Source organism: Schistocerca gregaria, chromosome 4 (assembly GCF_023897955.1).
Source record: "Schistocerca gregaria isolate iqSchGreg1 chromosome 4, iqSchGreg1.2, whole genome shotgun sequence".
In the NCBI taxonomy this organism is placed as follows: domain Eukaryota; kingdom Metazoa; phylum Arthropoda; class Insecta; order Orthoptera; family Acrididae; genus Schistocerca; species Schistocerca gregaria.
Genome location: NC_064923.1, coordinates 312,262,524 through 312,290,178, shown reverse-complemented (window position 1 = coordinate 312,290,178; position 27,655 = coordinate 312,262,524). Strand labels below are relative to the sequence as shown.

Below are 27,655 nucleotides of genomic sequence, written 5' to 3'. Positions count from 1 at the left end.
ACAACATTTGACAGTCTACTCCTGCATCTACCTGTGGCTGATCAGTTTCCACCTGTGACAACAGGTCAAACCTATTTTCCACACTGACCGCAAAATTGTCTGAGAAAGTCCTACTGCTATTTCCTCTATAACCTGTCGTCACTTCCTACCTCTCTTTTCACTTCCCCCTCACCCCCCTTAAACTTTACAGATATTGTTTTGCCTTATCTTCTTCTGCGTGAAGAGCAGCAGAGTTCAAGCCCTTATTAATGATGTCCACTAATAGATGTCTGGATAGGTTTGGTAAAATAGTGTATCAAAGCTACAAAGAAAGTTATGGTAACTTGATAACGTTGATAACATCTGAACTAATGAAGGAAGCCTACGCAGTTATATAGGGAAGGTCTGCTTTAACGAATTCATTAGAGACGAATAGAGAGGTGATTCCTATGATTAAATGAAAAAACAAATCGGAGGAATAGTTAAGGTAGCAAGTGGGTGTCCTCAGGCTTCTGCATGCAGAGGGAGAATGTCCTTTCACAGCCGTCTACTCCCATACATCATAGTTAAAACGTTAAAGAGAGGAAGAGCACCCACTATTCGAGAGAGTGCTATTCTTAAAACGGAAAGCACGGTACGGCAGAAAAAGAGGCACACTGTATGTAAAAGCAATTACAAGAGAAGAAAGGAGTGGCAGCAAGAAATGCAGGCAGGGTGAGGAGTCCCCCTTACCCAGCATATGGCAGGAGACGCACCCAATCCCGAACACCCCGTCCACGCCACGAAGGTATTTATAACTTTATATCTGAAAATAAAAATCGCTATCACAGAGGAAATGGAGAAGCAGTTCGGCTGCCTGTCAGAGGCAAATACTTCGAAAGAGCATGATTAGCATGGAGAGCCACAAGAACGGAGCATCCACCAGGGTATGAGCCACTGTCTGCAAGTTTTCACAACCATCACGTGGGGTCGGCTCATTGTCTAAAATAAAACTATACATTAGTCTGGTGGCATGAACAATACAGAGGCGACATACGAGGGTGCATGCCTTCCAGAATGCAGAACTAATCTCCATGGTAGTGCGGAGTTTATTAGAGAGGACAGTGGCCCACCAGCAATCATTCCACCTCCGGGCGAGCGGAGGTCTTACTTGCACCCACTTATCCGCATCTGAGCTCGTCAATGTGAATAGTAGGACAAGTAATCGTTCCTCTAGCTAAACTGTCAGTCAGTTTATTCCTTGGGATACTCACACGACTTGGCAGTCAGAGAAAGATCACCGAACAGGCAGTATGACTAAGCTCAGCAAGATCATGAGCAACAGAGACTACAGGGCGACAAGAGTAACATAAGTGAATGGCTTGCAGACTGCTCATTGAGTCACTAGGTCCTTCAATAAAATAGAAGGCTTTGCTAACCGGTATCAGCTCCACCACAAAAATACTTCATGTTCCCGGAAACGAATGGTGTCCCTGACTTTTTGGAGATGTAAGGAGATATCGCATCTTATCCACGACTTAAATGTTTCAGTGTGAAAGAAGACAGCGCTCTGAAACTCCTGCGTAAGGGAAATAAATAAGGTCATGAGACTGAGACTTTATGACGTAGAAATAGATCGGTCTAAATTCGTGGCCTGGGCACCAACAAATAACGGTGGGAGAGGGGGGCGAATAAACGTGGGAAGAACATTTTAAGTAGGAGAAGCAGAGGTCCTGGCAGCGGGCTGTAAGACACACTCGAGCATGTAATCCCACCCAAGGGCGGGTGGCAGGGGTCGATGCCCATCGAATGCGAAAAGAATAGAATATGTTGAATGATCAGGAGATTTTCAAATGGTGATTGCATAGGACACCAAGCACTGGTACCGCCGCAACTGAAGAGGGAAGATCCTAGCTCCGACAAGAAGACTGTCTACAGCACTTGTGTGCATTATGACAGACTGGGTCTAACAATCTGGAAGCTTAAAGCGCCACTGACCAATAAACCTGGCAACCATAGTCCAAACGGGACATGACTGGAGTCCAGTAGTTATGGAGGAGAGCAGTGTGATCCGCACCCAACGAAGTGTGGGCAAGAAAGGCGACAGCTTCCATCTTTCGCATGCAACTAGCTAGAGCCTTTAGTTCACGAACATGTGGCAACCAAGTCAGTTTCAAGTCAAAGAGCCTTCCCAAAAACCATGGCTGTGAAACAACGTTCAAGCTGTGGGTACCCAGTAACATTCTGGGTCAGGATGGACCGTGGTACATCTCCAAAAGTGCGTGAGTTGCGAGTTTGTAGGAGAGAATTTTAAAACATGGGATAGAATTCAAGAGGGGCCCAATCTGAAACCACCTCAGAGTTCGTGTTTAGCTAGGGCTACAGGGTGGGAGCTGTACCAAGACCAAAAGTCGTATACACACATCACAGGTGTGACCAGTGGCTAAACAAAGGGCAGTATCCCACTGAGAAGGTGACAAGTAACTGTCAAAAGGAGAAATCCTCAGAAATCACGTTTAAAACACCGGTTAACATACAGCCTGACTTATTATCTGGAAGAGAAGAGCCTACAGTAGTTTTCGAGCAATGCAGAGAGCAGCAGACTCGTAGGCAAGACTTCAAGGCCAGATAACTAGAAAAGTCAAATAGAAAGAAAAAGGGAGACGTAAGCCGTGCTTCTTGCTGCAACTGGGAGAAGGGAAGATACAAATCCTGGCGCCCATCTGAATAGCGGGGAGAAAAAATTACTAGCTGAGACTCTTGCCGAAAGTGTAAGGGAGAACACAAGCGTACAAGACAAAATGCCTGTGATTACTGGAGCTGAAGTTCCGTGTTTCTTACGTTAGAGTACTGTTACAAATGGACGGTATTGAAAGACACTAGAGCAGAACAGAACCATAATGTATGTAACAGTTTCCAGAAAAATAAAATTCATTTGCTTCATCAGACATTAGGGGATTGAGAAACAAAATAGATGAGCTTCTTGTATGCTTTGACGATGTGGAAAATTCTAAAGTGATAGATTCTATGCCTCACAGAATACCTCAAAATTACAGGGATGAAGAAGTTAAATTTCAGGGATGATAGACTGGCATCATTTCACGTTACAAACGAATAGTTTTTGTTTAGATCAGAACTTTAAATGTGCCAGTGAGCTGTTACAACAGAATTCTCTTCTAGTAATTATAACAGTCTACATGTCCCCTCTAGCAAACTTTCACGTATTGATGAAAAATCTAGAAGCATTATTGAGCAACCTGACAGAGAAGAAGAAACATTTAGTATTTTGCAGAGATTTAAATGCAGATTTATTAAAAAGACGTGGACATGAAAAATGAACTAAAATCATTGTGTGTTTCAACCTAATTCAGTGGTTAATCTTCCAACTTGTGTGCAGCATTATTATAGGACACTGACTGCTAACATTATTATAGGCAATGTTCAGCCTGAAACAATTAATGTGCAGAAAAAGTTAATGTATTTTGTGATCATGATGCACAGTTAATGGAATAAACAGTATAATATCTGACAGCCCTGAGCCAGGTTCATATAAAACTGTGAAACTTACTAATGCGTAGACTAAATTAAGATGGTATGGGATGAGATATCCATAAATAGAAAGAGATGCTGATGACAGTTTCACTATATTCCATAGTAAATTTTCGTCAATATGTAAAAGTAGCTTTCCTAAAACGTTATCCAGAAGGCCCATTAAGAAAAATGTATAAGATGTGAATAACCAAAGGAATTTATACAAAGGCCAGAAGAAGTCAAGCTCTAACATTCCTTGAATACTCCAAAATGCACTATAATACTTTAAGGAAAGTTATTAAAATATCAAGAACTATGTTCGTTCGGATAGAATTTAATAATGCCATTTATAACATTAAAACTATATGGGATATTGTGAAATGGGAGACAAGGCAGCTAGTCAATGTACTAGATACCATAGCAGTTAAATTAAATGAAAAGTTGTGATGGATAATTTGGAAGTTGCAAGTATTTTTTAAAACCGCTTTTTAAACGAAGCAGCAAAAATAGGAGTAAGTGGTTCAGCTGAAGTAGCATAAGAATATACTAAAGACGTCATCTCACATAACGTGAAACAACTAGAAGTAGGACCAGCACCCTTCACTGAAATTAATCGTTCATAAAACTACTGCCCTTGATATTGATGGAATTTCAAACAGAATTCTCAAAGGTTTTTATACTTTAATAAGTAATGTCAACAGCTACATATCTTATGCATCAGTGGTACATGAAATTTTTCAAGACGGTTTAGAATAAGCAATTCTTAAACCTTTTCAGAAGAGAGGTGATAGGAGAGACCTAAATAATTATCATTCGGTTTCCTTATTCAGATCGTTTTCAGAAATACTGGGAAAAGTAATGTACTCAAATGTGGCCTCAAGTTTAAGTAGAAGAATATCAGAGTTTTGATTCCAGAAGGTTTGTTCGACTGAGGATGCTATTTACAAGTGCATCATCAAATATTACAAGCGTTAAATAATAAAAATTCACCATTTGATATTTTTTATGACCTTTCCACAGTGTAGACCATATTACACTCCTTTGTGGAATTGATGGCTTTACACACTACTGATTTGAAACATACTTACCAAACAGAATTGAAAAATTTGTGCTAAATAATTCAAATAATGTAGGAGGGCATAGAAAACCTTAGGGGCTTGTGAGAAATCACAAAAGGAGTCCCATAGGGTCCAGTTTTGTGTCCCCTCCTGTTCCTTACACAAGAGAATAAGCTTCCATTGAATATTCAGTTAGCAGAATTAGTGCTCTCTGTAGGCGATACTAATGTTATAGTGAATCCAAATAGAAGAAGAGCAACAGAACTGGTTGTTAACGGTTTTTTGAAAGAATTATTAAATGGTTTTCTGAACATGGACTTCCGCAAATCAGTTGTGTGCAAACAATAGAGTCATAACAAAAATTAATGTAGCAGTAGCAGTTGATCAGGAATCAGTAAATAGGGTAGAATGTTTACAATCTTTTGGTGTACATATTGATGAAAAGTTGAACTAGAAATAGCATATTACTTGCTTCTCAACCATTTAAATTTAGTTACTTCTGATCTTCATGTAATTGCTTGTCTTGGAAAACAAACAATTCATTCTCAAGACATACGTTGGATATTTCCACTTAGTAATGTAATATGAAATAATTTTCTGAGCCAATTAATCACTTAGGAGGAAAGTATCGATTGTACAAAAGAGAGCAGTGAGGATAATACATAGTGTTCACCCACAGACGTCATGTCCTTTTCAGCGAGCTAGAAATTTAAGTCGCACTGTCACAACACACATAGTCGCCAATGAGATTCTTCACAAAGAGTCCATCTAAATTTGCGAACAGTGGTGTCGATTTAAGAACGTAAGCTTCCATGGCCAGTGTCATAGTGATTAAAACTCTTCTGGGTATTATGCCGCGTCATTTCTAAAAACTAACAACAATAATAAAGTTAGTTTTTAGCAACGACGCGGCATAATACCCAGAAGAACTTTAATCAGTGATGTCGATGTCTACAACACTGGTGGGAATAAATACCTATCTTACCCATCATTAAAGCTATCAACGGTCCAGAAGCGAGTGTAATATGCAGCAACGAAAGTTTTTTATCATTCGCCCAATAACATAAAATCTCTAACAGGTAGCAAAACTAGTGTCAAATCTAACCTCAAATCATTTCTTCTTGGTAACTCCTTCTGTTCCATGGACGAGTTTCTGTTTAAAAACTGGTAGCCTGTAATAAACAAAAAATTATAACATTTTTAAGTGTAGCTGCCTGAGTAGGACTAAAAATTAATGTGTTCATTAACATTAACATTAATAATTTATGCCTATCCTGTAAACTGATTTGTTCCACATCATTCCGATAAAGGAAACGTTTAAATGACCTATGGAACATTGAACTAGCTAACTAATTTACTTGATGGCGAAGAGTAAGGGCCTAACTCTCGGCACAGAATCCGGCTGGACATCGTTCTATTGGATCCCGGGGAGCTGAGTGTAGCACCAGTTCTAACACGTAACAGCCGGTGGGATGAAAAGTGACGGAAAAAGTCGGTAGGGAGCCTCGAAAACCTCATTGATTGTGGGTAAGTAAACTCTGATGGTACCAGGTGGTGTCGTATGACACATGTAGGTGAAATAAGACTGCAGTGAGGTATTTACGATTAGAAAAAGTCTGTCGGATTGCCATTTCCAACATAACCACACGGTAGGTTGTGGATTGTCCCTTCCTTCCGGTGCGGCTAATGAGGGTGTAACTGTCGACAGATAGTGGGTCTCTGTCATGCTTAAGAATAAGGACGATGATATTGTCCCTCCATTGCGAATGGAAGACACCTTAAAGACAAATAAATACAGATGTTGGATGATATAATTGTGAATGGGATCAGGGCCTGGGGCTGCATCGTGAGGCGAAAACCTGAAGCAGTTCCCAGTCAAAGGTTCATCATACTTTTCGGCAAGGCGAAGGGTGAGGTAGATGGGGATGTCTTCAGATTGCTCCTTATGCGTTCCGAAGGTAGTCACATAAAAACGAGGCCCGACGCAGTCTAAAGTGGGTCGCAAGGTATTCAGCAAGAGACGATGCGTCAGTACAAAGACAGCCCCGAAGGAAGAAACCGGCTACAGTTCTGGACCTTTGGCGGCCCACAAGACTGTGCAGCTGGACACACACTTAGGATGATGAGACATACGTTCCCAGCGAGAAGACGTAGCGCTCCCTCAAAAGATGAGTGTCTTACTACCGATGCAATGTGAACAAATAAATCACGGTTTGTAATACATATAATATCTGATCAAACGTTTCCGGACATATATTAGTAGACATTAATGTGAGGGGTGTCCATCCTGCTCCATTATGATGGTTTGAGTTCCGCTGGGGACAATAGCAATGACGACTCTGAATTTCTGTTGAGGAATGGGAGCCCATTCTCCCTCTGGAGAAGGTAGTTCGGTTGGATGTTGGGATCTGGAGCGAAGACGACGTTCTAATGCATCCAAAGGCTGTTCCATTGGGTTCAGATGGGACTCTGAGGAGGCCAGTCCATTTCAGGGAATGTTGTTGTCTACAAACAAAGGTATCACAGATGTTAGTTCACGATAAGATGCATTGTCATGCTGACGTCATCGTAGTATTCGGTGTTTTCGTCGCCTGTACGCAGTACATAATGCAGTGAAATTTCTTGTTATCTTTCCGCATTTAGCGTTTCCTGGCGCACAATAAGGGGACCACGCGCTATGCGCGAGAATCGCTTCCATATCACCTTCTTCGTGTTTCTCTGTTGGCACTATGCATGGCGGTAGGTAAGGTTCTCCAGGTATTCATCAAACAGAAACCCTTCTGTCTGATTTCCAGAGAGTGCAGTCTGGTTTATCATTGCAAATCACTCGTTTCGAGTCACACACTGTCTAGCAGCGTCGCTCTTTGCACAGTGTCGAGCACGGTTCAGCCCTGGCTGCAGAGGAGTGTGCCTCATCAGGAGCACCTCAATCACTGTACTTTTTAACTCTGTACACTAAGTCTCTGAGCTAGCTGGACTGCTGGTAGTACTTTTTAACTCACAAGTGATTCGTCCTGATTTCGCTAGTTGTTTTTACAATCAGCATCGGGAAACTCGTAGGTAAGTATTCCTCAGCATATGAGGTCTGCCTGATTTAGCTAGGGTTGTTGCTTTCGTTTCCACTTCAGAATCACGTCACCAAAAGCCAACATCGGGGTTTTAGAAAGGCTGAAATATCCCTGGCAGATCTGTTGCTTAGGGGACATCGAATGACTTGTCCACGTTCGAAGTCGCTGAGATCTCCTGGCCGATCCATTCTTCTACTACTGCCTCTCTATTCACTACGGAATACTACCCGGCTCCTTTTATACTGGCGCGACTGCCTCTTGCGAAGTCTAATGGCCAAATCCGCTCCTTTTATGGAAGTCCGGATAAGTTTGATCAGATAGAGTAGATTACATGCTAAATCTTGATACACACCTGCTGAGTATAGAAGGGGTGAGCAGTTTAGCAAAAATTGAAAATAGTGAACGATGGAACCAACAAGTAGTTCATCACGAGTGAGACGTGTTGCATTATTCGAACCAATAACTACGCGCTAAGTTCATCATGTCTAGCCTTTCAAACGACAGTGGGCTTGACGCAATGTAGCTTTTCGCAAAGGCAGTAACTACAGTATTGGATATTAGCAATAGCTCCTGATCGCTATCAGGAAACATTTTGTACTTTTCATTACTTCCAGCGCAGGCTGGCAAGCTGCACTGAGTGCGAAACGTTGTCACGTTTCATGAGGTCCTGTGTCATTGATATTTCGCTTTTATATATATATATATATATATATATATATATATATATATATATATATATATATTAAAAAACCACTGTAAGCTATGGAGAGCACACAAAGAAAAAAGCTGCTGGTATAGCCTTGCGGAGGGATGAGAGGCCTGAGAGGAGGGAAAATGAGGGGAGAGGAAGGTGCATTGGGAGGTGGGGCTGGAGGTTGGGAGGGAAGGAGAAAAAGGGGGCGGGGGGGGGGGGGCACCAAGAGGCAGGAGACGGGTGTGGTGGGAGATGATGAGGGAAGGAAAGTCATGAGAGGCACAAAAGGGGGGGGGGGGCACGGGAAAGGGGGGTGTAGGAGTGAGGAAAACAGCTCAGGGGAAGGGAAGAGGAGGAGACAGGGAACCTTGAGGAGGAGGAGGAGGAGTGGGAAGGTGTGGTTAGAGTTGGTAGGAGCGGTACATATCAGGGCAAAGCTCATAGTGAGGGAGGGGTAGGTGCTGGAAGCTGCATTGGGAAAGTAGGTGGAGGGTGTGGAATTGGAGAGAGGGCACAACTCAATGGTAAATATGTGGCAGTGGGCTGGGGGTGGAGAGGGAGGGAGACACCAGGCGGTGGGGGATCGAGTTGGCGGATGGTGTATAGGGTGCAGATGTTTTCAAGGAAAAGAAGAAGATGTGGGAAGGGGGTGAGGTCGTAGAGGATGTGCGTGGTGTCATGTCTTTGGAGTTTTTTATTAACATCTATACATGCAAACAATACAGTGAGAGCAGTTTCTACTCATAGGTAACGACACCATGTTGGTTGGTTTAACACATAAAAAAGAACATATAAAATATATATTGCACCAACTGTGTGCCCAAGAGTGTAGATAAACAAATACAAGGTGCAGTCGCAGTCCAAAGCTCGTCACATGAAGAAATGACAGGGCCCACTACCTACGGCAGTATGACCCATAACGTGAACTGCCAATAGTTGAATGCATGTGCACGTATTGAAACTTAACATGTTACAGAAATATATTGGACAGTCATTAATTGCCATCCTTATATCAATGACATTGGAGAGTCGTTAACCATGGGAACCAATATACATATATAATGCAGGAGGTACTTTACATCCACATAGATATGAACTTAAGGCAAATACTGCCAGTTCTAAATGCCAGGTCTAATGTGAATAGGCAGAACATATATATATATATGCTAGTACATTATACCTTGATTTGCACACCACTGCATGGATGACATAAACAAGACCTTTCCTTAAAGACGAATTAGCCATATCATCAGCGAACAACCAGCAAGCTGAATACATAAGTACATGCCGATGCACGTCACATTCAGTCTCTGTCATACGCTGTGTGCGCTTAATTCTTTTTGTGATTTGCTGGGGCTACAACTGCTCTTTCTATTAGCTATCCTAAGCTCCTGAGTACTCAGCTAGTAGAGTATATAATTTAAATTTTTTATGTGGTTCACAAACGAAATTTGTGTCGTTTAGTATGAGTGGAAAGTGCTCCCATTGAATTGGTGGTATGTATACATGTTAGTAAGAAATCCCAAAGGTATATAAACTATATGCACACTAGTATTCACACAGTGATAAGTTCTCCTCATAACTACTTTATGTTTGGTATATAGTGGACCCAAAGACAACAGAAAAATTCTCTCGAATCCGGTCATCGCGAAATAAAATAAAAATACCAAGCAGTCTTGGCTGCAGGAGATTTCCTATTCACCGATGACAGATCACTCTGTGCAGATATGTCCGACCTATATGTATGACTTACGTTCATTACTTTGTACTACAAATGAAACAGTTATCAAAGAACTGTACGAAGGCGGTGTCCTTGCGAAAAAAGATAAATTCCAAAATGGACTGGTATCATTAATTATCTTATACAGGGTCAAATAATTTCTGTGAACATTATACAATGTTTAGGGACCAGCCGGAAAAGCGAGCTATCTGGAAGTGCCCTGGACTGCAGAAGAAAGTGATATGCAGTCAAATCATATAGATGATGCATAAAAAGTCTTTTGACAATGGGAAACTGAAGGAGTAGAAAAACACGAATCGACGAATCTTTGGAACATCCGCCATTTTTGACAGATTTGATACTCTCTGACTTCCATGTGTTCGTTCATGTAAGGAAATGTGTAACTAGGGAACAAAATGGTCATGGTAGTTGTAGATAGATATTTTGTAGGTGTTTCAGTATAGTATTTCAGGGACAGAATGTGTTGCGCACTAATTCGTACACAATGGTAAGGAGAGGTTGGCTATAGAATAGTGAAGCAGCTCTCATCGACTCAGACTACACAGTACAGCAGCTGCCGGCCATCCTGTATCGTGGCAGCAGGTGTAGCAGCTGACGGCGTGGCTCAGCACGCACGCGTCATTGGATCCGCCAGGTCCCCGTGCGACCTCTATCGGCGTCTGTTGGAAACTTGCGCCTCTGTTGCCAACTGTGATACGCCGGTGAGAGTGGCATCGATCTGTAATGCCACAGAATTGTCTTACTGGAAAAAAAAATGTTAGACATAATACATTTTTTAAAAAAAGAACATGGCATATGCCTGCCTGGTGGAACTGTTAGCTCATTATCCCTCGTCTGTGTGTTCACAGAGCTCCGAGAGCGGCGCGCTGCTCAAGTGCGTGGCCTGCGTGCCCACCATCAGCGCTCAGGTGCTCATCTACTGCCTCGGAGCTCACTCTGTACAGGAGCAGGTCGGTGTATGGCTTTAGCTGTAGCGTGAGAAGTGTCGTCAGACGGCGGCAAAACGTGTTAATTTTGGTTTATGAAAGTGAAACAGGTAACAACAGTTATGCACAGTAGATAAATATTCTGAAGTTATCAGGGATACAAAGCAAAGGCCAGAACATTAGTCAAAAGCAAGATTGCAGTTATACGAGATAAGTGTATGAAAGAAAAGCTCTAGTTGATAAGGAAGTGACACATGTTTGTACAAGTAGTCTATTCCTTGTTTTGTTCAGCGAGCACCAGTAAAGAAACAAGGAGTAATTTTGAAAACGAATTGATGTTCACTGAAAAGAAACCTGCAAGTTTCGCCTAGGGAGATAAGTGGAACAGAATGAATAATATCTAGAAAAGAGCTTGTACAAAAAATATCAACAAAAATGAAACAGAGGTAATAGATTGTATTCGAATTAAATCAGCCGACGCTATCGAACACTTAAAGTGGTAGACAATCTTTGCTAACGGCAAGCAAAATTGCAACGGTGGCCGAAGTAGAGGATATACTATATGGAATGTAGACTGTCGATGACAAGGAAACCTTTCCCGAAAAGAGATGCAGATTAATATAATGTTATATATTAAATTCACCTGCTCTGTCTTTCCGTCTGTAAATAAGACTCATTTCAGATATTACTGTGGGAATATTGATGCGGTTTTCTCTAACAGATGGACTGATTCAAGAGGAAGGTTTGTGTATATAGTTTATTACCGCAACACCAGACAAGTCGTCCGGCCGATTCTTGCAGTTAGTATTACGTGTGCGAAGTCGGAGCGGACCGCTAGTGTAATATAGATGTAAATGGTAACAAATCTTTTCTGCAGGTATCTTTCTATTGAAAGAAAACGTAGAGAAATGGCTCTGAGCACTATGGGACTTAACTTCTGAGGTCATCAGTCCGCAAGAACTTAGAACTACTTAAACCTAACTAACCTAAGGCCGTCACACACATCCATGCCCGAAGCGGGATTTGAACCTGCGACCGTAGCGGTCGCACGGCACCAGACTGTAGCGCCTAGAACCTCTCGGTCACCCGCCCAGCAAAGAAAACGAAGACAATACACAGTGCTGCCATGCAGAAAATACAAGCTTTCTAAATGTGATGTTGCAGGAGAATGCTGTAGATTAGATAGTAGATCAGGTAACTAATGCATGGGTACTGAATCGAACGACGAGAAAAGAAATTTACAGTGTTACTTGATTAAAAGAAGTGTCTGAATGATAGTATACATTTTCTTAGGCGTCAAGAATAGTTAATTAATGAATCACTGATGTTTATAGGCGCTCTTGGAAGAATGAATACCACCTGGAGACACTGCTATGCTTCATGAAGTCGTCCCTATACAAGCCACGCACAGTCATGTGAACTTCACTCGGTTTATGCCCCTTAGCCCACAAATATCGAACTACACTGAGCTGCTCTTTACAAGTTGAAAGCGGTAACAGGGGCGCCATGTTTGTTTCATAGTTCAGGCTTCTCTCGCTAGAGTTGCACATGAGAGCACAATATCCTCTGTTGGACAAACTTCTAACTATGGGGTGATTTACGAAGATATGCAAATATTTTAGTATGTTATTGTACAAGTAAAATTAAAGAAAAACTTTCATATAAACATAGGTCTGCAAATGTTTAGTTACAGAGTTACGTCTAGTAAAAGATTTTGCCTGAAACTTAGCAACTTTGCTAATATGAGGCCATCGCAAAACTGTATGAGGTTAAAGCAAAGCATGATTTGGATTTATTTTGTTGTTGTTGAACTGGTGAATCTAATAAAAACATGTCCCACGTGAATATGCTGTAAAATTGTACGTGCACTGTACAACTTACTTAACATTGAGCTTTATTTCTTATGGTTCAACATGAATTCACGTGTGCTGCGGTATTAATGAATGCAGAATATCTAACACATTCATACAGTTTCAGTTAACGTTGTTACCATCATTTTTCCAAAATTAAATTCTCTATAACTTCTGTTGAAAACTTTGTGCAATTACCTGCAGTTTAAAAAACAAATGGGGTCAAGTAGTTAATAAATTAAAAACATTACGAAATTACGCCATTAATTCTCTAGATGATCTGGAAGACTACTGCAGATACACGTCTGGGACATGTTTTATTAAATTTACTAGACAAATTACACCAAAATAAGTGGTACTCGCGCTTTACTTAAACCTCGTACAGTTTTGCACTGATTTCATATTAGCGAAGTTGCTACATTTCAAGGAAAATATTTATTTAGCCGTAACTCCGTATCTAAAAATTAGCTGACATATGTTTATATGAACTTTTTTCTTTAGTATTACTTGTAGAATAACATATTTAAAAATTTGCATATCTTCGTGAATCACTCTGTATATCATCGTGAAATTTCAGCAGTCAAGCTGCAATATTAGCGGAGAAAAAAATTATTAAGCGCTACTTTCCGACCCTCCATCGTATTCAAATACTAGGGCTCAGGACCTTCACCCAGTAACGCGAAGATGCACAACAGCAAGTACTGGATGACCCCATAGCTGAATATAAAAATCACTTCTTCCTGCTCAAGAATGAATAGCCTGCCGAGAGAAAACAAAACACTTATTAAATGGCTCACTACTGCTACACACGAGAAACATTAAAGACCAAGTAACCTCATAGGTAAACAAATCTGCAATTTAATAGTGTCACCATAACATCAAATCGCCACGAGGATACAGCGACTGCATCAACAGGTTTGCTAATATCGACAATGTCACCCAATTGTCTAACAAAATAAATTTCAATTATTATTTACAGGCTTGTTGGAATGTGTCTCGAAACATGTTTAACGCTCACTTTCATTAATAATTCAGTAATTTTCAGGTATGGGCATTGTTTTTATGCAAGCATTTCCTCCTTGTTATCTGCATGACTATTTCTTATACACTGTGTAAGGTTGTGTTTCCAATGAAATCCTTCCTACCGAGACTACACCCTGTTGCGTAAGATTTAATACTATAACCTTACACTAATTTTATTTTTGTAAGGGCGTACTGAAGACTTAAAGCTTTTTAAATAAAACAAACCTTATTAACTTTCGACGTCTTTATTCTTAATGTCTACATATTTGCAGTCCTCTGCTGCTAGCAGGCTTCGAATTGTAGTGTGTAACATGGTGGTGTGAAACGTAACTATGCCGGAGTGTGTGAGACAGAAGCTGTAAACGAGTTTCGAATTCGAAGAGGTCGCCCACACATGGAACACCCTCTCCTTCAGCATGACCTTTCTATATTAACGCTAATAAATATATCAGATGCATACACTTATTGATACACTGTTGGTCAAAAGCAAAAATTGTCCACTGTTCATTAAGGCAGTCCTGATCATTAATCACAGTAGTAATTACATTGCATAAAGTCTGATCAGTAAAAGAAAATGCATATGGAAGTAGTGGATTTCCATGCGATCTTGAAGAAGTAGTGCTGTCCTTCCAACGGAAAGACAGTGCTAACGTTTTACAAATAGACTGGTAATGGGCCACAACAGAGCAAACCCACAGCAGAATCAGTCGACGTTTTGAAGAATATTGGTAGGTAGGTCATCACAGAGCAGACCCACAGTATTTATTGTAGTGATTATGTTATTGGTGGGCGATCAAAGGTGCAGACCCACTGTAGTCCTTGTAGAGATGGCTAGCACCTATCCCTTGCGAATGTGCAGGTGCAAAATCACCATCGAAGTGTCTTTCGACTAATATAGCAAGTCCATGAACCGCCACTTGTGCACTTACAAAAACAATTTTTGAAATGTCCTTAGAACCAGCAATGCTGTTAACCAATCCCTTGCTGAACTATCAACACACGTGGATGTACCCGCAGCCCCCCCCCCCCTTTTTTTTAGCTTTTCACATATTGTGCATATACTATGACCAACAGAAACGTGTGCAGTGAAATGAAACTTTATTTTGCCAAACCTTTTTCTTATATCTTGTTAATGCATTTCACCCAATTCATCACAACTCATTCTCTTATGTAGCCTACCCTTCTTAAGCGAACTTAAATCTACTGATCTCAGATTTATAAACTATGGGACGAGGTAATGCAGCAGCACAAAATAATTAACACAAACAGCAATGACAAAAAATGCAAATTGGCAAATCAAGCAGCAGTATATCTAAATTAGCAAAGTAAATCTATCATTACAACTAATATGAGCCAATGTGCGGCGATAATAAAAATAAATCAGCAGTAAAACTGGCTTAACAGATTAATACAAAGTGAAATTCAGTAGCACTATGCCTCGCAACAGCAGCAGCAAATTCAATAACTTATACCTAAATATGACAAAGCTCAAGCAGAAACAGTACTGTACTAAAGATAGGAAATATCTAATACCTGTGGCATATTTGAACATTAGAGTGATGCATCACAAACACTTACTCTACCAAACAAGTTACCAAGTTGTTGAAAAAATTATGTATGCAATTCCTGCGAAGAGAATGACTATTTGTGCTCCCTTTTTTTAAAGAAAGTTGATCATAAAATTACTATTTACTGCATCTGTAGACAGAAAATAGTGATATTAGTAGACCTATTAAATTTTATTTTAACCAATGCTGCAGTGCAGGTAGAAACTAGATATTAAACAAAACAGGCAAATATATACAAGGCAAACCTTAAAGATATCTTTGACTAGCCGCATGACATTTCATAAGGCAGTAAAAAATCTCTCAACTAGAATGAAAGTAGGCTTAAAATGTTTCTCATCATTTCATTAGGCATTTCACTAAATATTAGAAAATACAAGCTCCAAACTGTAATTATATGTTTTCAAGTATGAGCATGTCATATTTGCGATGCTTTCTGCAAAGGAATGTCAATATCGAAGTTAATGGCCTCTTTTTTCTCCACCTAATGGCTTTTTTCCAGGCGACGGTCACGCAGCTGGGCGCCCACAGTGTGTTACGTTAAGGTCACTTACCTTCCTTACCGAAATATTTACGACAACAGTTTCTGCTACAGTGACAGCCTCATATAAAAATTTCACAGGTTGAAAATTTATGTTACTAATGTGTAGGAATAAAATCCCACCGATATAATAGTGTCAAAAAATTTCCACCGGCATTGTGATACATTCACGCATGTACATACATTTCATTACTCTTAAAGTACAATTCTTGGTTTCCAACATCCTTTTCACAAACCAGTGTCCCTAACCTATTGCCGGCCGGAGTGGCCGAGCGGTTCTAGGTGCTACAGTCTGGAACCGCGTGAACACTACAGTCGCAGGTTCGAATCCTTTCTTGGGCATGGATGTGTGTGATGTCCTTAGGTTAGTCAGGTTTAAGTAGTTCTAAGTTCTAGGGGACTGATGACCTCAGGAGTTAAGTCACATAATGCTCAGAGCCATCTGAACCATTTGAACCCTAACCTCTTCTCGTTATTTGTATACATATAAACATGTAATCACATTCCTCATATAGTATCATCTTATTCATCATAAACATAACTCAGCAGCATAATACACAACATGGTCGTCATAATATCATCATAGCACATGAATCACATCTCAAAATCGCCGTAGCTTTTTTCAATAATTTCAAAACCTTTAAAAAAATTCTGTCTGCTCGTTTCAATAAAGTAATTTACCTCAAATATACTTCAAAAATCATGATCCCATACCAAATACATAATTCAAAACTCTCATAGTATCACAATGGTTCCGAAAAAACATGAAGACTTCAAAAAGTACAGACAAAATACAATTTCGTCAGTGTGAAGTTATCCAACAGTGCAAGTGAGTAAAAATGTGTCACTGATGTAGTAAAAAATATGTTTGTTTGTCTGTTAAATAAGCAGATAGCTGTGTAATTCTCTGTTAGAGAAATATGGTACCAATGTGTAAAGTTGTATAAGCAAATACCATATTAGCTAGGACTCCTAGCGCTTGCCACACGCTTAGTACACAAAGTAGGTGTGTACCCCCTTAGGATTAATGTAAATATAATATCAGGTGTTACAGATTACAGCAATAGATGAAATATATCACCGAAAACCTTGTTTGTATCTTTGTAATTCAAAAATCTTAAAAAAAATATTTTAAGTACAAAAATTAATCACTCAAATACGTATCCTGTAGCGCTGAGCTGTGAGTCTTGCTGTAAAATAATGTCTGTCATTACTTAACGGTAAAAAGGTGCCAAGTGTCGTAATTATCGTCCTCCGTAAGCGAAGTTCTGCAAAAGTCAATGTACTTACCTTGTCATAAACAATAGTGTAATGCCATGTATATATATGTCTTAGATATTATGTACATTACCATGACCAAGAAAGTACTGTACTGTAACATACTGTTGTGTTGCGAAAAGGCTGACTCATTGTAGCTATGCCACAAAGGTTATTGCTAAAACATATTTTACTTTCCGGAAGAATTCAGAAAAACTGTGCAGATATAAAACAGATCCCAAGCAAAAGCAACAATATAAGTTGCGACACTCATTAGTAGTGTCGTAATATAATTGTGCAGCGTCAAATAAACTAACCACTGTGTCATCTGGTATCTCTCAGAAAGTACTTTAAATCCAGAATGTCTTTTCAAGTAAAACAAAATGTTGCATTAAAGTCTCATTAGCGGTGTATGTTCCAAATATGTAAGCCTTATAGTCGTTACATAATCGTGCAATGAACAAGCAAGAATGTACACACAATAACTCTGTGTCATCTGTTCAGTGTAACAATGCGTTCATAATTACTGTCTAAATAAGTTCCCTAGGTTCTTGCCTGGATAGTTGACTTCAAAACATTTTCGCATGTTAACTGTTTCTAAGTGCGAAAAGCGCACTAGTAGCGTGGAGTGAAAAGTTTTGTGGCAAAAACTAAGTTCAAAAGAAGATTATTTCTCAGTAAACCGTTTTACATGTGAAATGTGGTGTAATCCTTTAATTTTCCTAGTATGCATAGTTTCAACTTGAACACAATTATCATGTGGTATACATCGGTAAGGAATGCTCAAATTTTTCTCAAGGTTAGCGTCTATGTTATTTTTCTCTGAGGCAGCGGGCGCAAGTGGCTGCCTGCGGTGCGAGTCATTGTCTACTGTCTGTTTGTTGGTGCGCGTGGTTACTGGGATTAGGAGACCTAACTTCTACAAATTCACCTTACCGAGAGGGCCCTGCCCTGTTTGAATCCCGCCAGTTCTGATGAAATTCAGCTCTGTTCTTATGATTATATCAACTGTCGTCATGTCAGTAGTTCCTGTAGTTTCTTTCTTGTCGGTTAAGTGGAGTGCTGGAGAATTTCTACCTGAACAGTAACTGTGTTGTGGACCGTTGCGTCTGAATTTACTCTTTCTCCCTTGATTATTTTGGTTCCCATATTGTCTGTTTCTCTGATTGTCTCTGTCATAGTCATTACTGCAGAGAGGTGATCTTCACCTGTAATTATTATTACTCTGCCAACAGTTGTCATACGGATGGTGTCTGTTTTGGTCACGATATTCGATATAAGAATAGCCTTTTCGTGTCCAGTTATTGTTTCTGTCGGTACGGGATTGTGACGGACGTGACCGGTAAAGATTTTTTTCCTGTTTTTGCATCCCGCGACTGTCTGTGTCAATTTCTAATTCTTGTAACAGTCCCTTAAGTACTTTCATGTCGTCTTTGCAACGTCCTGCCAAAATAATATGTCTTAAATGTTCAGGCAATTTGATTAAGCAAATGCGAATGAGTTCTGAGGGGCTGTATGGGTTTGACAGGTACTGATTCTTGTGCAACATGTCTTCAAAATATTTTGACGCGACTGGAAAATTCAGATTGTTCAAAGTGTTTCATCATTATGATGTTATGTCTTACTCGGTCTTGAGTAGCCTGAGACCAGTATACTAAGAGGAAGGTATGATAAAATTTTCCTTCACTATGACACTCGCGAATGACCGATCGCATTGTTACAGCTGGTTCATTCTCTAAGTAACCACACATAAGTTCCAATCTGTGCTCTAATGACCTGTTTGGAGGAAAACAATGAGAGAATTGATGAAACCATGCTTGTGGATGAATTTCGTTGCCGGAATTCTCAAATGTTTTGAATTTACGTGTAGTAATGAAGAGATTATAGTCAAAATCACCATGTCGATGTGTCGAATATCGGTCATTCTTACGTCGTGTCGGTGGCTCCATCTCAAAATTCCGTGCACCTTGACAATTTCTTTCATAATTACCGAAATGTCCTGTATTATTATTTTGTGCCTCTTCCGTATTTCTAAGTCCCTCTTCCAGTGTTGGAGAACGAGTGTCCTCTGAAATAGGTAATTCTTGTGTTACCTGTGTCAACTGATCTTGTACTTACCGGATTTCTCTTTTGTACTGTGTATTGATTTGATTCTGATTTTGTTTAAAATTCTTAATTTGTTCATACTCTTCCTTGTCAGTGAAGGCTACCGGTCATGTGTCATTCAGATCATCACCTTTTTTGTAGATAAATTAGAGTTCCTATCCGAAAGATCGGCTGCTTCCTCCGATAATGAACTTATTTCCTCCATGTGTTTTTCTGAACCAAGTTTTAGAGCATCTACTGAGTTTTTGTAAGTTGCGTAACCGAATCGGTAGATGCAACTGACTCAATTTTAGCCAGAAAGGTCTCGTGATTTTCATGAACAATAGCTTGCAGTTCTTTTATGGCAGCTTCGTCATTCTGTAATGCATTTTCATGCCGCGAAAAAATAGGTCGAAAACGCTCACAAATTTGTTTTATTACGTCGTTACAGACGTTTTGACATTTCCATTCGATATTAAGTAACTCAGCAATTAAATATTCATGTAGTTGTACAAGGTATTGCTCGACAGTGTTTAACGTTTGAAGCTTTTGTTTCATTGTGTCTAACTTTTGTAACTTTTGCTCTGTTCGTTCCTGATTTTGTTCCATTGCGTCTAACTTTTGAAGCTGTTACCCCATTTGTTTCTGGTTTTGTTCCATTCGTTGCATGCATTGCAATAACGATGTATTAGTCTCTGCAACATGTTCCTGTGTGCTTTTTGGCAGTGCATTTGCACCAGCAACATTCACATTTTGAAAAGCAGAGAGTAAGTCTTGTATTAATTGAGAAAAAGGTGAGGACGCAAAACCTGAATCTACGGTATTTTCAAGATTGTGTCCTGTCATTTCGGGTTCCTGGGGCGAGCTGTTGCCGACCGATCGACCGACAATACTACCATGTTCACTAGCTGTTTCATTGTCTACACCATTATTTGCAGCCCGCTCCATTTACCTATGCACAATTACGAAATTAATATGTTGAACATAAGTTAATTCATTACATGGTGGCGCTAACACACTACTCTCGTCATCACTGTCATTTCTCAGTTTACTTTGGAGTCTAGTATTACGTTATTCACACGGCATAATTGTCACAATATTTCACACGACAACACAGAAAAGCACAATTTGAAGATTAAAATAAGAAATCGCATTAACACAGCACTGTAAATAATATCTGATTAATTGTAAGCACAGCTGCGAAATATCTGGTGCAAATCTACATGCATGCCACCACTGTTTTACAGTACAACAATGAAAAACTACAACTAAAAAACTACAAAAAAATCTATAATTACGGGGTAGCAATAAACAATAACTACACTAATTACACGAATTGCAAGAAAAAATCAGAAGATTCCAGAGAGGTATCCTCGGCTAAGGGTCGACATATGAAACGTCGCCTTCGGAAAATTATAAATTACTGTGCTGGTAACTTCTACGTTATTTAATAAAGAGACAGCAGAGTAAAACTGAACGTACTCAGACATTTCTCTCTCTACTTATTCTGATCATCACTAAACTGACACACAATATATTTAGCTCAACACAATCTGACTTTCAATAATCCCTAGAAAAGAATGGCCCTGACGAACAATAACCTATACCTTACATGAATCACTTACCTCACAAAAATCTTCGTTACTCGAACTACTGCAATAAAGAGGACACCAATACTGCCAGCTAAATAAAAGATTCTAACTACTGAAGGCACTAACTACTGATAGGCATAGTTAGCAAATGAAAGATTTTGATAGAGGACGAACGATGTATTTACCTAAATAATGTTCAAAAGTTATCATATACAGGGTGGCCCATTGATAGTGACCGGGCCAAATATCTCAACGAAATAAGCATCAAACGAAAAAAACTACAAAGAACGAAACTCGTCTAGCTTGAAGGGGGAAACCAGATGGCGCTATGATTGGCCCGCTAGACGGCGCTGACATATGACAAACGGATATCAACAGCGTTTTTTTATTAAAAAAATAGGAACCCCCATTTTTGTCACGTATTCGTGTAGTACGTAAAGAAATATGAATGTTTTAGTTGGACCACTTTTTTCGCTTTGTGATAGATGGCTTTGTAATAGTCACAAACATATGGCTCACAATTTTAGACGAACAGTTGGTAAGAGATAGGTTTTTAAATTAAAATACAGAACTTATGTACGTTTGAACGCGTTATTTCGGTTATTCCAATGTGATACATGTACCTCTGTGAACATTTCTGAGAACGCATGCTGTTATCGCGTGATTACTTGTAAATACCACATTAATGCAACAAATGCTCAAAATGATGTCCGTCAACCTCAATGCATTTGGCAATACGTTTAAGGACATTCCTCTCAACAGCGAGTAGTTCGCCTTCTGTAATGTTCACACATGCATTGACAATGCGCTGATGCATATTGTCAGGCGTTGTCGGTGGGTCACGATAGCAAATATCCTTCCCCTTTCCCCATAGAAAGAAATCCGGGGGCGTCAGATTCGGTGAACGTGCGGGCCGTGGTATGGTGCTTCGACGACAAATCCACATGTCATGAAATATGCTATTCAATACCGCTTCAACCGCACGCAAGCTACGTGTCGGACATCCATCATGTTGGAAGTACATCGCCATTCTGTCATGCAGTGAAACATCTTGTAGTAACATCGGTAGAACATTACGTAGGAAATCAGCATACATTGCACCATTTAGATTGCCGTCGATAAAATGGGGGCCAGTTATCCTTCCTCCCATAATGCCGCACCATACATTAACCCGCCAAGGTCGCTGATGTTCCACTTGTCACAGCCATCGTGGTCCAACTAAAATACAGATATTCCGAACACCACAAGCATCGCGCGAAGGCAGTGTTGCGACAGTGACCTTTGTTTACATTCGTGACGTTTTCGCGCGTTGGCAATAATCTTGTGGCAGACATTGCGTGACAGGTTACTTTTTCGAAAACTGGTTCTTGCAACTGATTATGGCTCCAGATACACTACAGCAATTTCATTGATAACAATTTCAAATAATTTTCTAATTTTTTTGAGTTCGTTCATCTGACTTATATCAATATACGCTGGAAAACATTCGTAATCTTCTACAGGTGTGGATATATAAATGCAAAAGAAAAACAAAAGTAGTAATCATATTTGGAACATGGACCACAAAGTTAAGAAGTCTTTACGCTAACCACTGTAGCGATGTAAAAGGCACGTAAGGTACCTGGAAAAAACTCAAGAAGTTTGATCATCGTTTTTTTAGAAACAGTCGACTATCTACGGATGAGCCGAGACACGTCGCCACTTAATTTGACTCCTCTTCCACTGGACAAAGTTTCTGGGAAATTGGGTTATGGCACTTGCTGTGTTCTCCTCATGAGCTACCCAAGCACGACTCACGGGCCACTCTCACAGCTTTACCTCCGCCACGGCCTCATCTCCTACCATCCAAACTTCATAGGAGATCTCTTACGAAACTTGCGGGACTAGCACTCACGGAAGAAAGGATATTGCGGAGGTATGGCTTAGCCAGAGCATGGGGGATACATATCACGCTCCACTGACAGACAATCCAGGCAGTCGTTGTGCAACACACAGAAATTTTCTAGCAATTTAAGACAAGTACTACATGCAGAAGGCCATAGTGGAAGCGAAGGAAATAATAAATAATGAATCAATATACAGCTCTCTGTTGTGAAACCTTGTTGTCCGCTGTGATAGAACTATGATAAAATATAAAATCAGACAATGTAAGACAAAACTGAAGCGCTCTCTCTCTCTTTTCTCTCTCTCTCTCTCTCCCTCTTTTTCACACACACACACACACACACAATATGTCTGTCTATTTTACACAGACACTGATGCGCGCACGCTCTGTAGTGATGTTCATCACTTGTTCCTCTCGCCGCATTAGTGGCCGAGCGGTTCTAAGCGATACAGCCTGGAACCGCGCGACCGCTACGGTCGCAGGTTCGAATCCTGCTTCGGGCATGGATGTATGTGATGTCCTTAGATTAATTAGATTTAAGTAGTCCTAAGTTCTAGGGGACTGATGACCTCAAAAGTTTAGTCCGACAGTGCTCAGAGCCATTTGAACCATTTCTGAACTTGTTCCTCTACTGACAGTTTTGTTACTTGTTCTGTTCTCCATGTTATTATAGTAATGTTAGTCTCGTATAAACCACGAGTCTCCCCAAGCACCCTCGCCACCTTCTACAGCTACATCAGTTTGTGTCACTTGATCGTACTGACTGTGCGCGAGCTGTCGCACTTAAACTCCTACGTTGCACCTGCTGAATCCTCAGAAAGTTCAATTCCTTTTGTATGTTCCCTTACTATGCAAGAATTTTCGTAAGCGGTGTCTCTGCTTTAAAATCTGTACGAGCCAGCGCTAAGTGGCCGCCACGCTTTGCAGTGTATTGCTCGGTGTTGGCAGAGCGAGGCGGTGTCGCAGGCGGCGTACGACTGCGGCTGGCCGGACACCAGCCCGCGGTGCCGGCGCGCGCTGCTCGTGGTGATGGCGCGCGCCATGAAGCGACTCACGCTCACCGCGGGCGGCATCTACGCCATAGAGAGGAGCACCTTCCTCTCGGTGAGCTCCGCGGCGCCTGCACCAACACTTCCTCATCTTTGCACTTCTACATCTACATCTACATTTGTACTCACCAAGCCACCCAACGGTGCGTGGCGGAGGGCACTTTACGTGCCACTGTCATTACCTCCCTTTTCTGTTCCAGCTGCGTATGGTTCTCGGGAAGAACGACTGTCTGAAAGCCTCCGTGCGCGCTCGAATCTGTCTAATTTTACATTCGTGATCTCCTCGGGAGGTATAAGTAGGGGGGGGGGGGGGAGCAATATATTCGATACCTCATCCAGAAACGCACCCTCTCGAAACTTGGCGAGCAAGCTACACCGCGATGCAGAGCGCCTCTCTTGCAGAGTCTGCCACTCGAGTTTGCTAAACATCTCCGTAACGCTTTCACGGTTACCAAATAACCCTGTGACGAAACGCGCCGCTCTTCTTTGGATCTTATCTATCTCCTCCGTCAACCCGATCTGGTTCGGATCCCACACTGATGAGCAATACTCAAGTATAGGTCGAACGAGTGTTTTGAAAGCCACCTCCTTTGTTGATGGACTACATTTTCTACGGACTCTCTCAATGAATCTCAACCTGGTACCCGCCTTACCAACAATTAATTTTATATGATCACTCCACTTCAAATCATTCCGCACGCATACTCCCAGATATTTTACAGAAGTAACTGCTACCAGTGTTTGTTCCGCTATCATATAATCATACAATAAAGGATCTTTCTTTCTATGTATTCGCAATACATTACATTTGTCTATGTTAAGTGGTGGTGATGGTGGTTAGTGTTTAACGTCCCGTCGACAACGGGGTCATTAGAGACGGTGCGCAAGCTCGGGTTAGGGAAGGATTGGGAAGGAAGTCGGCCGTGCCTTTTCAAAGGAACCATCCCGGCATTTGCCTGAAACGATTTAGGTAAATCACGGAAAACCTAAATCAGGTTGGCTGGAGACGGGATTGAACCGTCGTCCTCCCGAATGCGAGTCCAGTGGGCTAACCACTGCGCCACCTCGCTCGGTGTGTCTATGTTAAGGGTCAGTTGCCACTCCCTACACCAAGTGCCTATCCGCTGCAGATCTTCTTGCATTTCGCTACAATTTTCTAATGCTGCAACTTCTCTGTATACTACAGCATCATCCGCGAAAAGCCGCATGGAACTTCCGACACTATCTACTAGGTCATTTATATATATATATATATATTGTGAAAAGCAATGGTCCCATAACACTCCCCTGTGGCACGCCAGACGTTACTTTAACGTCTGTAGACGTCTCTCCATTGATAACAACATGCTGTGTTCTGTTTGCTAAAAACTCTTCAATCCAGCCACACAGCTGGTCTGATATTCCGTAGGCTCTTACTTTGTTTATCAGGCGACAGTGCGGAACTGCATCGAACACCTTCCAGAAGTCAAGCAAAATAGTATCTACCTGGGAGGCTGTAACTAATATCTTCTGGGTCTCAGAAACAAATAAAGCGAGTTCGGTCTCACACTATAGCTGTTTCCGGAATCCATGTTGATTCCTACAGAGTAGATTCTGGGTTTTCAAAAATGACATGATACTCGAGCAAAAAAGATGTTCTAAAATTCTGCAGCAGATCGACGTCAGAGATATAGGTGTATAGTTTTGCGCATCTGCTCGACGACCTTTCTTGAAGACTGGGACTACCTGTGCTCTTTTCCAATCATTTGGAACCTTCCGTTCCTCTAGAGACTTGCGGTACACGGCTGTTAGAAGGGGGGCAAGTTGTTTCGCGTACTCTGTGTAGAATCGAATTGGTATTCCGTCAGGTCCAGTGGACTTTCCTCTGTTGAGTGATTCCAGTTGCTTTTCTATTCCTCGGACACTTATTTCGATGTTAGCCATTTTTTCGTTTGTGCTAGGATTTAGAGAAGGAACTGCAGTGCGGTCTTCCTCTGTGAAACAGCTTTGGAAAAAGGTGTTTAGTATTTCAGCTTTACGCGTGTCATCCTCTTGTTACACATATTTGTGCTGCAGGATGAGAGTTGCCTTTAAATATAGATAAATGCAAGACAACACTCGTAACAAAGAGTAAAAATTAAACATAGTAACATCATCTTGTTCGCATTGTGGTCTTCACTCCTAAGACTGACTTGACGCAGCTGTCACGCTAGCCTATCCTGTGCAAGCTTCTTCATCTCTACACAACTAAGGCATGCTCCAGTCACATTGATGTAACCGCCCTGTGTGTTCGATGCCGACGTGTAATAACTACTCACAGACGGCTGGTGAGAGCACTAACAGTGAAACGTACATACTGCGGCCCGGGGGACGCGGGAAGCCAGGCAGTCGTTGCCGTAACGCGGGGAAAGAGCGATTTATCTGACAGCCAAAAGGCGACTATCATTGGCTTTCGGGCCAAGAGTGGGAGCATTTCCGAAACGGCTAAGTTTGTAAACGGTTCGCGTGACGCTGTGGTTAAAGTACGCCGTGTGTGAAAAAATGGTGCAATTCAAAACCATCACCGAGCAACTGTGGTGCACCATAGGCCATAGGTAGCATGGATGAACGACGGCTGTGGATATCGAGTGAACAGACGTGCGTCTGTTGATCAACTGACTGCCCACATGAATCAAGGGGCTACCAACAGTGTCTCTTCAGAAATGAGATTTTCACTCTGCAGCGGAGTGTGCACTGATATGATTTGGTTCAAATTGCTCTGAGAACTATGGGACTTAACATCTGAGGTCATCAGTCCCCTAGAACTTAGAACTAATTAAATAAACTAACTTAAGGGCATCACACACATCCACGCCCGAGGCAGGATTCGAACCTGCGACCGTAGCAGTAGCGCGGTTCCGGACTGAAGCGCCTAGAACCGCTTGGCCACAACGTCCAGCCACTGATATGAAACTTCTTGGCAGAGTAAAACTGTGTGCTGGACCAAGGCTGTGGCTAAGCCATGTCTCCGCAATATCCATTCTTCCAGGAGTGCTAGTTCTGCAAGGTTCACAGAAGAGCTTCTGTGAAGTTTGGAGGGAAGGAGACGAGGTACAGGCAAGAGTACAGCTGTGAGGACGGGTCGTGAGTCGTGCTTGGGTAGCTCAGATGGTAGAGAACTTGCCAGCGAAAGGCATAGGTCCCAAGTTCGAGTCTCGGTTCGGCACGCAGTTTTAATTTGCTAGGAAGTTTCAGTGTCTCTTCAATTAGAGTTGAGTGATCGTTGCTGATACAGGTCTCCTCAACAGGTGCCTAGCTCACACACTCATTCTGACTGCTGTTCATGGGCGACGAAGGCTGGTATTTGCACACCAACACCGCCACTGGACGTCCACTACGAGTCACCAGCGACCTTTTCGGTCAAATCACGTTTATGCTTCCTCGCACAGACTGCCGTAGACCTTTACGGCGTGGGACGTCTGTAAGCATACTAGGAGGGAGCGTTATGGTCTGAGGAAAGTTTAATGGCACGTCCTCCTTTATCTCGCCATCCTGGAAGGCGTAATGGATCAACACCCTTGGGGACTGTGCCCTCTCCTACACGCAGTCTGTTTTTCTTTGGCGCGATGGCGTCTACCAGCAGGAGAATGCAACATGCAACACAGCTCTCCATATAAGTGCATGGTTCAAGGAGTACCACGATGAGTTTACCGTACTGCCCTGGTCACCATACTCCCCAGACTTAAAACCAATCGAGAATCTCTGGGACCACATCGATCGCGCTGTTCGCGACATTAATCCTCAAAAGAGTAACTTAGCGCAGCAAGGTCACGGCACTGGAGTCGGCAAGGCTGCAGAACACTTTCGACGCCTT

At 41.4% G+C, this 27,655-nt stretch overlaps 1 protein-coding gene across 1 annotated transcript in view; it reads left to right on the top strand.

The window, feature by feature from the left end:
- LOC126267703 (uncharacterized) overlaps positions 1-27,655 on the top strand; it is a 109,445-nt gene that overhangs the window by 64,646 nt on the left and 17,144 nt on the right. Inside the window, exon 4 of the mRNA XM_049973006.1 lies at positions 10,899-11,000. Within this exon, the coding sequence (XP_049828963.1) occupies positions 10,899-11,000 (102 nt within the window). The remainder of the gene's footprint in view (positions 1-10,898; positions 11,001-27,655) is intronic.